The following is a 12,871-nucleotide window of genomic DNA, read 5'->3' as shown; positions in this document are numbered from 1 at the left end:
GAAATTCATATTGTAAGTTACTTTCTGCCAAGTCAGCGCTATGAGCAAGTACTACACCCTTTGTACAAACGCGGAACTGCATGACGGTGTGGCAACATGCTATGCCTATAAGCCTATTGTTAATGGCTATTGGTATCCATTCGCTAAGACTGTTGATGCATCTAATGAGAGAAACTAGACACGCGTGAGATGAATAATATCTGTCTGATTTGACCAATCAATAGGCTAGATCAAGAGAAACATACTTTTAGTTAAACACTTGTAAATGACCGTATTACATTTTGTGTTGCCTGGGATGAAATAAGAAAGACGTGGAAATGGACCAAAGAGGGACGTACAAAAACTATTAAAAGGAAGTAAATTAATCGGTTTGTTATTCTATACTATTCTATTCTACAAGAACATTCAACAACAAGTGTATCTTCTTTTCTTTACACTATTAGATGTCGGAAAGGGTATTTTCACGTGTTTCCCCCTCAGCCCTTCAAAAGTTGGTGTGTTTGAATACAGAAGTAGGTGAGCGAACAGGAGGCGACGGAAAGCATATTTTAAGGAGAGGCAGACGGGGAAAAGGATGGGGTGGAGGAGAGAAAAAAGGGGGGGGGGGGCGGAACGGAACCCGGATGCTGATGCTGCCGTATCGTATGAGGAGGAGAAGAAGAGGGGAGAGAGAAAAAAATAACGTGTTTTTTTTTGCGTCCAGAAGGGAGGCTATCCCGTGATGGATTGTGGATGCAAAGAACTTCGACAGACAAGCAGATATTTTTCGAATCGCTTCTGAAGCTGCATCTTTCTGCACAAGGACGCCGGTGAAGGATGATTCTTGGAACCAGCGGCGACAGGAGCGCGAGCGGGGATGGTGTGATATGTCCATAGACAGCGAGGGAGGGAGGGGAGAGTGCACGGGAAAGAAAGAGGGAGGGAGGAGAGTACTACGCCAGCTAAATATATTTTTTTTTTTTGTAGAACCACGATGTATTACAACCATCCAATCGAGCGTTTCACATAAATAGAGAAAACGATTATTTATCGAAAGAAAAATAACATTTTGGTCTGAACAGAAACGCAAAGTGAAATTGTTGACAGACGTTGACTGGGGGAATACAGATTGAGAGAAGTCTAGGCTAGTCCGAACGGGTGCGGATAGCAGGGTGGCTGTTTTGACGCTCTGTTACCCTCTATTTCCTGATACCAGGCCCTGGGATAATCAGAATAGTGCACCGGATATTGGGAAAACCACCCCTCTGAGGCTATAACGGAAAATTACTATTCATATAGCCTGAAGGACGGAGCAGAGATAGTCTACATACCAAAATGAGACAAAAAGAGGTGGAGGAAGTTACAAATATGTTACGATGATAAGATTCTTTACAAATGTCGTTATTATAAGGATCATTTATGACAGCATCGGGTGTAGGCTATGAGGTGCAGAATTGTGTGCAATCTAGCCGTTAAATTGAGCCTATCTGATGAAATAGTTTTTGATAGGCTATTCCAGCTGCTTACATCTATCTGTCTATACCAATATGAACAATAGGACACATTTATTACGTCTATTGTTAATAATAATTGTAATTCATAATAACTTCCGTTATTTTGGACTTCTCAAATATGCACCTGTCAAAATCTCCGTACGAGTTTCCCTCTTCCACTTTCTAACGTCCCCTTGTTTCATTCCTGTTTAGTCAATTCACGGTCGTTGATAATAAACTGAGTTTACCGAATTTATATGACGGAAAATGTATGCAATAGCCGCATAGAAAAGGGCAAGTGCACGGGAGTAGCCCTGCCGAGACTATAGGCCACGATATTGTCATCACGACTACAACCGCTCTCTCCATTCCTCCCTGTGACAACATCGCTAGGCGTCTGTAATGTTATTACCGCGGAGCCGTTCTGCCGCCAGGACCGACAGCTATACATTCCTCCTGAAAAAAACTGCGAGTTGATCTCCTTATCATCATATAATTTCGCTTTCAACGCACGGACATCATGACAAGCAAGGAGCTGTCCGTAGGCCAGTCGGCCCAATACGTCGGGCCTTACCGGTTGGAGAAAACCCTTGGGAAGGGGCAGACGGGTAAGCGTACTTCCACCGCTCCCTTTAAACTCATCACCAAGCGCAAAAGCTGCTATTATCAATGCATGGTAGATTAAAATAGTCACGTCTGTAACTATGGATGTATATTAGGCCGAGAAATACAATTGGTTGTCTAAAGAGTCCGCTGTATGTGCGCCTGGACATGATGTCCTCAGGATTAATATGTGTGTTGTATGTGATGTATGTCACAGTAGTGCAAGCAACTCACACGGACGGGCCGATATGCCCCGATAGTCTTGCCATTTGCAAATATCCGGGATCAGTAATGTCAAGCATGCGGTCACAGCTTTTACGTGTGTATGATGTTGCATGTAATGTTTTTTTTTTTTTTTTTTGTGAGAGTAGCTGTGTGCGTGTTGTCTGCTTGTTTTTGTATGGTGTCTGTGTCCTTCAGGAATGAATCCATGTGTCTCTGAGGCATGCGTCTCATTGACAGTAACAGTACAGGGGTGGACACAGTCTGGCCGATCTCGGTATCTTTCATCTCCTGGTGCTCTGAAGTCTAACTAACTAACTAACTAACTAACTAACTAACTAACTAACTAACTAACTAACTAACCGGTCACAGATTAAGCCTAGTCCAGGGCTAAAGGGAATCTTCATTCTCCATTGAAACAGCGTTTTAAATCCAGGATTAGGTTTCATTTGTGTCTGGTAATTCCGGACCTTCATATTGGAGCGAAGTGACCCTCCGCCAGAGTAAAGTAGGCCCCTCGATGGCGGAGACTTGGACTAGCAGATTGAACTGATCTAATAAGGGCAGATGTACCACGCTCAGATTAAGCCTGTTCTCTATTCCTGGACTAAAACAACACTCTCTCCCCACTGGAGCTTTTTTAATCTAAGAGTAGACTTAATCCTGGTCTGGGAATCTGTCCCCTCGGTAGACTTGTTCAGACCTGTGTAGACTGACCAGCTGGCATGACTGGACATCGATGGAGAAGACTGAAATTGCTTGGTTTATTGTGGAGTTTTTGGCGAGTATCGGATGTCAGTGCTGAGAACAGGCTGGTGTAGCCTTGGTGGATTGAACTGGTTGAACCATAGACAGGCCGACGTAGACTGCAGTCGCTGAATTAGGCCATTGGGTTCTGCCTAGTCAAGTCGATATGGTATGGGCGAGGCCATGCTCCACCCGTGTCCCCTGTATGGGTTCTGGCTCACTTGTTGTGAACGAGAATGGAGCCGTGTTGAAAGTAAAGGAGAAGCAAAACGAACGAGACAAACTCAAAGCTTTTCTCTCTCTCTCTTTCTTTTCTTACTTTCCGCTCTCTTTCTCTCTCTATCTCTCTCTTTCTCCCATCTCCTCTCCTCCTCCTCCTCTACCCTCTCTCTCTCTCTCTCTCTCTCTCTCTCTCTCTCTTTCTCCCATCTCCTCTCCTCCTCCTCTACCCTCTCTCTCTCTCTCTCTCTCTCTCTCTCTCTCTCTCCCCCCCATCTCCTCTCCTCCTCCGCCCCCTCTCTCTCTCTCTCTCTCTCTCTCTCTCTCTCTCTCTCTCTCTCCTCCTACGCCCTCTCTCTCTCTGTCTCTCTCTCTCTCTCTCTCCCTCTCTCTCTCCCCCCCATCTCCTCTCCTCTGCCCTCTCTCTCTCTCTCTCCCTCCCCCCCTCCATCTCCTCTCCTCCTCCGCCCTCTCTCTCTCTCTCTCTCTCTCTCTCTCCCAGGTTTGGTGAAGCTGGGAGTCCACTGTATCACGGGACAGAAGGTGGCCATAAAGATTGTGAACCGAGAGAAGCTGTCCGAGTCTGTCCTCATGAAGGTGTGAGCCCAGAGAAGCTGCTTGTGTCCCAAATGGCACCCTTATCCCCGACAGCGTGGGCTACTTCCGACCAGAGCATGGGCCCTGGTCAAAAGTAGTGCACTTCACGGCGAATAAGGTGCCAATTGGGACTCAGAGGCTCTCAGAGTCTGTCCTTCTGAAGGTCCAGTAGCCTACAGAGAGAGCCATGAGCCTGCTATTAGGCATTTGTAGGAGCACATTATATAGACCAGCCAGCGTGCTGTTGTTAATAATGAATGTAGTTTGACATACAATATGTCATCAGCTACTTCTTCCTCTTTGGTTCTTCTTTTGTATTCTACTTCTGGGGTAGAGGAGGTGTGTGTATAGGCTATGCACTGTGTGTTCACAAACTCTTTCTGTCACATGCGCTCACTGGCGCTCGCTCTCTATCGATCTCTTGCTATCTCTCGCTTCCGGACTTGCTCCTGCTGTCTTTATCTCCTCTCAATCTCGCTCGCTCTCTCTCCTCTGTTCGTACCTCTCTCTCTCTCTCTCTTTCTCTCTCTCTCTCTCTCCTCTGTTTGTACCTCCTCTCTCTCTCTCTGTCTCTCAGTCTGTCTCTCTGTCTGTCTCTGTCTCTCTCTCTCTCTCTCTCTCCTCTGTTCGTACCTCCTCTCTCTCCCTCTCTCTCTCTCTCTCTCTCTCTCTCTCTCTCTCTCTCTCTCTCTCTCTCTCTCCTCTCTGTTCGTACCTCTCCTCTCTCTCTCGTACCTCCTCTCTCTCTACTTCCTCTCTCTCTCTCTACCTCCACTCTGTTCTTACCTCTTCTTTCTCTCTCTCTCTCTCTCTCTCTCTCTCTCTCTCTCTCTCTCTCTCTCTCTCTCTCTCTCTCTCGCTCTCTCTCTCTCTCTCTCTCTCTCTCTCTCTCTCTCTCTCTCTCTCTCTCTCTCTCTCTCTCTCTCTCTCTACTTCCTCTCTCTCTCTCTACCTCCACTCTGTTCTTACCTCTTCTTTCTCTCTCTCTCTCTCTCTCTCTCTCTCTCTCTCTCTCTCTCTCTCTCTCTCTCTCTCTCTCTCTCTCTCTCTCTCTCTCTCTCTCTCTCCTCTCTGTTCGTACCTCTCCTCTCTCTCTCGTACCTCCTCTCTCTCTACTTCCTCTCTCTCTCTCTACCTCCACTCTGTTCGTACCTCTTCTTTCTCTCTCTCTCTCTCTCTCTCTCTCTCTCTCTCTCTCCTCTCTCTGTTTGTAACTCCTCTCTCTCTCTCTCTCTCCCTCTCTCTCCTCTCTGTTTGTAACTCTCCTCTCTCTCTCTCTCCTCTCGGTTTGTAACTCCTCTCTCTCTCCCTCTCTCTCTCTACTCTCTGTTCGTAACTTCTCTCTCTCTCTCCTCTCCGTTCGTAACTCTTCTCTCTGTCTCCAGGTGGAGAGGGAGATAGCTATACTAAAACTAATAGAGCACCCTCATGTGCTGAAGCTGCATGATGTTTATGAGAATAACAAGTACCTGTAAGTATATTATCCTCTTTTCTCACCCACATTCTTTCTCCCTCACTTTCTGCCCGTCTCTTCTACTGTACCAAAACTCAATAATATAATAATATACTAATATACTGTGCGTGAGTGTGTGTCTGCATGCACGAATGTGTATGTGTGAGTGATAATTGGTGCTGTACTGAACGTGTGACATTATGAACAGGCCTATACATGTTTAAGCATGTACACATCAAAGTGTGTGAGAGTATGTATGACCATGTACAGTGGGGGAATTAGTTTGTTATTATTATATGCTGAAACATACAGTATTTGATCCCTCCCTCCCTCCCTCCCCTCCCTCCCTCCCTCCCTCCCTCCCTCCCTCCCTCCCTCCCTCCCTCCCTCCCTCCCTCCCTCCCTCCCTCCCTCCCTCCCTCCCTCCCTCCCTCCCTCCCTCCCTCCCAGGTATCTGGTGTTGGAACATGTCTCAGGAGGAGAGTTATTTGACTACCTGGTGAAGAAGGGCAGACTGACGCCTAAAGAGGCCAGGAAGTTCTTCAGACAGATCATCTCAGCGCTGGACTTCTGCCACAGTCACTCTATATGGTCAGACACTACAGTAATATATACACAGTCACTCTATATGGTCAGACACTACAGCAATATATACACAGTCACTCTATATGGTCAGACACTACAGCAATATATACACAGTCACTCTATATGGTCAGACACTACAGCAATATCCTGTATATAGCAATATGTACACAGTCACTCTATATGGTCAGACACTACAGCAATATACTGTATACAACAATATGTACACAGTCACTCTATATGGTCAGACACTACAGCAATATATACACAGTCACTCTATATGGTCAGACACTACAGCAATATATACACAGTCACTCTATATGGTCAGACACTACAGTAATATATACACAGTCACTCTATATGGTCAGACACTACAGCAATATCCTGTATATAGCAATATGTACACAGTCACTCTATATGGTCAGACACTACAGCAATATACTGTATACAACAATATGTACACAGTCACTCTATATGGTCAGACACTACAGCAATATATACACAGTCACTCTATATGGTCAGACACTACAGCAATATATACACAGTCACTATATATGGTCATACACTACAGCAATATATACACAGTCACTCTATATGGTCAGACACTACAGCAATATATACATAGTCACTCTATATGGTCAGACACTACAGCAATATGTACACATTCACTCTATATGGTCAGACACTACAGCAATATATACACAGTCACTCTATATGGTCATACACTACAGCAATATATACACAGTCACTCTATATGGTCAGACACTACAGAAATATACTGTATACAGCTATATGTACACAGTCACTCTATATGGTCAGACACTACAGCAATATACTGTATACAGCAATATGTACACAGTCACTCTATATGGTCAGACACTACAGCAATATACTGTATACAACAATACGTACACAGTCACTCTATATGGTCAGACACTACAGCAATATACTGTATACAGCAATATGTACACAGTCACTCTATATGGTCAGACACTACAGCAATATACTCTATACAGCAATATGTACACAGTCACTCTATATGGTCAGACACTACAGCAATATACTGTATACAGCAATATGTACACAGTCACTCTATATGGTCAGACACTACAGCAATATACTCTATACAGCAATATGTACACAGTCACTCTATATGGTCAGACACTACAGCAATATACTGTATACAGCAATATGTACACAGTCACTCTATATGGTCAGACACTACAGCAATATACTCTATACAGCAATATGTACACAGTCACTCTATATGGTCAGACACTACAGCAATATACTGTATACAGCAATATGTACACAGTCACTCTATATGGTCAGACACTACAGCAATATACTCTATACAGCAATATGTACACAGTCACTCTATATGGTCAGACAGTACAGCAATATACTGTATACAGCAATATGTACACAGTCACTCTATATGGTCAGACACTACAGCAATATACTGTATACACCAATATGTACACAGTCACTCTATATGGTCAGACACTACAGCAATATCCTGTATACAGCAATATGTACAGTCACTCTATATGGTCAGACACTACAACAATATACTGTATACAACAATATGTACACAGTCACTCTATATGGTCAGACACTACAGCAATATACTGTATACAGCAATATGTACACAGTCACTCTATATGGTCAGACACTACAGCAATATATACACAGTCACTCTATATGGTCAGACACTACAGAAATATATACACAGTCACTCTATATGGTCAGACACTACAGCAATATGTACACAGTCACTCTATATGGTCAGACACTACAGTAATATACTGTATACAACAATATATACACAGTCACTCTATATGGTCAGACACTACAGTATTATACGGTATACAGCAATATGTACACAGTCACTCTATATGGTCATACACTACAGCAATATATACACAGTCACTCTATATGGTCAGACACTACAGAAATATACTGTATACAGCTATATGTACACAGTCACTCTATATGGTCAGACACTACAGCAATATACTGTATACAGCAATATGTACACAGTCACTCTATATGGTCAGACACTACAGCAATATACTGTATACAACAATACGTACACAGTCACTCTATATGGTCAGACACTACAGCAATATACTGTATACAGCAATATGTACACAGTCACTCTATATGGTCAGACACTACAGCAATATACTCTATACAGCAATATGTACACAGTCACTCTATATGGTCAGACACTACAGCAATATACTGTATACAGCAATATGTACACAGTCACTCTATATGGTCAGACACTACAGCAATATACTCTATACAGCAATATGTACACAGTCACTCTATATGGTCAGACACTACAGCAATATACTGTATACAGCAATATGTACACAGTCACTCTATATGGTCAGACACTACAGCAATATACTCTATACAGCAATATGTACACAGTCACTCTATATGGTCAGACACTACAGCAATATACTGTATACAGCAATATGTACACAGTCACTCTATATGGTCAGACACTACAGCAATATACTCTATACAGCAATATGTACACAGTCACTCTATATGGTCAGACACTACAGCAATATACTGTATACAGCAATATGTACACAGTCACTCTATATGGTCAGACACTACAGCAATATACTGTATACACCAATATGTACACAGTCACTCTATATGGTCAGACACTACAGCAATATCCTGTATACAGCAATATGTACAGTCACTCTATATGGTCAGACACTACAACAATATACTGTATACAACAATATGTACACAGTCACTCTATATGGTCAGACACTACAGCAATATACTGTATACAGCAATATGTACACAGTCACTCTATATGGTCAGACACTACAGCAATATATACACAGTCACTCTATATGGTCAGACACTACAGAAATATATACACAGTCACTCTATATGGTCAGACACTACAGCAATATGTACACAGTCACTCTATATGGTCAGACACTACAGTAATATACTGTATACAACAATATATACACAGTCACTCTATATGGTCAGACACTACAGTATTATACGGTATACAGCAATATGTACACAGTCACTCTATATGGTCAGACACTACAGTAATATACTGTATATAACAATATATACACAGTCACTCTATATGGTCAAGCACTACATTAATATACTGTATACAGCAATATATACAAAGTCACTCTATATGGTCAGACACTAAAGCAATATACTGTATACAGCAACATGCACACAGTCACTCTATATGGTCAGACACTACAGCAATATACTGTATACAGCAACATGTACACAGTCACTATATATGGTCAGACACTACAGCAATATACTGTATACAGCAACATGTACACAGTCACTATATATGGTCATACACTACAGCAATATATACACAGTCACTCTATATGGTCAGACACTACAGCAATATATACATAGTCACTCTATATGGTCAGACACTACAGCAATATATACACAGTCACTCTATATGGTCAGACACTACAGCAATATATACATAGTCACTCTATATGGTCAGACACTACAGCAATATACTGTATACAGCAACATGTACACAGTCACTCTATATGGTCAGACACTACAGCAATATATACACAGTCACTCTATATGGTCAGACACTACAGTAATATATACACAGTCACTCTATATGGTCAGACACTACAGCAATATACTGTATACAGCAATATGTACACAGTCACTCTATATGGTCAGACACTACAGCAATATACTGTATACAGCAATATGTACACAGTCACTCTATATGGTCAGACACTACAGCAATATACCGTATACAACAATATGTACACAGTCACTCTATATGGTCAGACACTACAGCAATATACTGTAATCAACAATATGTACACAGTCACTATATGGTCAGACACTACAGCAATATCCTGTATACAGCAATATGTACACAGTCACTCTATATGGTCATACACTAAAGCAATATATACACAGTCACTCTATATGGTCAGACACTACAGCAACATATACATAGTCACTCTATATGGTCAGACACTACAGCAATATCCAGTATATAGCAATATGTACACAGTCACTCTATATGGTCAGACACTACAGCAATATACTGTATACAACAATATGTACACAGTCACTCTATATGGTCAGACACTACAGCAATATCCTGTATACAGCAATATGTACACAGTCACTCTATATGGTCAGACACTACAGCAATATCCTATATACAGCAATATGTACACAGTCACTCTATATGGTCAGACACTACAGCAATATGTACACAGTCACTCTATATGGTCAGACACTACAGAAATATATACACAGTCACTCTATATGGTCAGACACTACAGCAATATGTACACAGTCACTCTATATGGTCAGACACTACAGTAATATACTGTATACAACAATATATACACAGTCACTCTATATGGTCAGACACTACAGTATTATACGGTATACAGCAATATGTACACAGTCACTCTATATGGTCAGACACTACAGTAATATACTGTATATAACAATATATACACAGTCACTCTATATGGTCAAGCACTACATTAATATACTGTATACAGCAATATATACAAAGTCACTCTATATGGTCAGACACTAAAGCAATATACTGTATACAGCAACATGCACACAGTCACTCTATATGGTCAGACACTACAGCAATATACTGTATACAGCAACATGTACACAGTCACTCTATATGGTCAGACACTACAGCAATATATACACAGTCACTCTATATGGTCAGACACTACAGCAATATATACACAGTCACTCTATATGGTCAGACACTACAGCAATATATACACAGTCACTATATATGGTCATACACTACAGCAATATATACACAGTCACTCTATATGGTCAGACACTACAGCAATATATACATAGTCACTCTATATGGTCAGACACTACAGCAATATGTACACATTCACTCTATATGGTCAGACACTACAGCAATATATACACAGTCACTCTATATGGTCATACACTACAGCAATATATACACAGTCACTCTATATGGTCAGACACTACAGAAATATGTACACAGTCACTTTATATGGTCAGACACTACAGCAATATGTACACAGTCACTCTATATGGTCAGACACTACAGTAATATACTGTATACAACAATATATACACAGTCACTCTATATGGTCAGACACTACAGTAATATACGGTATACAGCAATATATACACAGTCACTCTATATGGTCAGACACTACAGTAATATACGGTATACAGCAATATGCACACAGTCATTCTATATGTTCAGACACTACAGTAATATACTGTATACAGCAATATGTACACAGTCACTCTATATGGTCAGACACTACAGTAATATACTGTATATAACAATATATACACAGTCACTCTATATGGTCAAGCACTACAGTAATATACTGTATACAGCAATATATACACAGTCACTCTATATGGTCAGACACTAAAGCAATATACTGTATACAGCAACATGCACACAGTCACTCTATATGGTCAGACACTACAGCAATATACTGTATACAGCAACATGTACACAGTCACTCTATATGGTCAGACACTACAGCAATATATACACAGTCACTCTATATGGTCAGACACTGCAGCAATATATACACAGTCACTCTATATGGTCAGACACTACAGCAATATATACACAGTCACTCTATATGGTCAAACACTACAGCAATATATACATAGTCACTCTATATGGTCAGACACTACAGTAATATACTGTATACAGCAATATATACACAGTCACTCTATATGGTCAGACACTAAAGCAATATACTGTATACAGCAACATGCACACAGTCACTCTATATGGTCAGACACTACAGCAATATACTATATACAGCAACATGTACACAGTCACTCTATATGGTCAGACACTACAGCAATATATACACAGTCACTCTATATGGTCAGACACTGCAGCAATATGTACACAGTCACTCTATATGGTCAGACACTACAGTAATATACTGTATACAACAATATATACACAGTCACTCTATATGGTCAGACACTACAGTAATATACGGTATACAGCAATATGTACACAGTCACTCTATATGGTCAGACACTACAGTAATATACGGTATACAGCAATATGCACACAGTCACTCTATATGGTCAGACACTACAGTAATATACTGTATATAACAATATATACACAGTCACTCTATATGGTCAGACACTACAGTAATATACGGTATACAGCAATATGCACACAGTCACTCTATATGGTCAGACACTACAGTAATATACTGTATATAACAATATATACACAGTCACTCTATATGGTCAAGCACTACAGTAATATACTGTATACAGCAATATATACACAGTCACTCTATATGGTCAGACACTAAAGCAATATACTGTATACAGCAACATGCACACAGTCACTCTATATGGTCAGACACTACAGCAATATACTGTATACAGCAACATGTACACAGTCACTCTATATGGTCAGACACTACAGCAATATATACACAGTCACTCTATATGGTCAGACACTGCAGCAATATGTACACAGTCACTCTATATGGTCAGACACTACAGCAATATATACACAGTCACTTTATACGGCTAGACACCTCAATAATATACTGTACAAAGCAACATATACACAGTCACTCTATATGATCAGACACTACAGCAATATATACACAGTCACTCTATATGGTCATACACTACAGCAATATATACACAGTCACTCTATATGGTCAGACACTACAGCAATATATACATAGTCACTCTATATGGTCAGACACTACAGCAATATGTACACATTCACTCTATATGGTCAGACACTACAGCAATATATACACAGTCACTCTATATGGTCATACACTACAGCAATATATACACAGTCACTCTATATGGTCAGACACTACAGCAATATATACATAGTCACTCTATATGGTCAGACACTACAGCAATA

At 41.0% G+C, this 12,871-nt stretch overlaps 1 protein-coding gene across 3 annotated transcripts in view; it reads left to right on the top strand.

The window, feature by feature from the left end:
• The first annotated feature begins 361 nt into the window (after positions 1–361).
• The window catches only part of LOC109891877 (serine/threonine-protein kinase BRSK2-like), a 38,040-nt gene continuing 25,530 nt past the window's right edge, over positions 362–12,871 (top strand). Inside the window, exons 1-4 of one of the 3 annotated variants that reach the window (XM_031827136.1) lie at positions 362–2,080; positions 3,766–3,860; positions 5,246–5,331; positions 5,764–5,904. In XM_031827136.1, coding sequence (XP_031682996.1) covers positions 1,993–2,080; positions 3,766–3,860; positions 5,246–5,331; positions 5,764–5,904 — 410 coding nt within the window. In that variant the 5' untranslated portion in view covers positions 362–1,992. The remainder of the gene's footprint in view (positions 2,081–3,765; positions 3,861–5,245; positions 5,332–5,763; positions 5,905–12,871) is intronic. The other 2 variants (XM_031827135.1, XM_031827134.1) reach the window with 2 other exon arrangements.

This window comes from Oncorhynchus kisutch, linkage group LG6 (genome assembly GCF_002021735.2).
Source record: "Oncorhynchus kisutch isolate 150728-3 linkage group LG6, Okis_V2, whole genome shotgun sequence".
NCBI classification, from domain to species: domain Eukaryota; kingdom Metazoa; phylum Chordata; class Actinopteri; order Salmoniformes; family Salmonidae; genus Oncorhynchus; species Oncorhynchus kisutch.
Note: the sequence above shows the minus strand (reverse complement) of the source record. Positions and strands in the feature narration are given on the sequence as shown.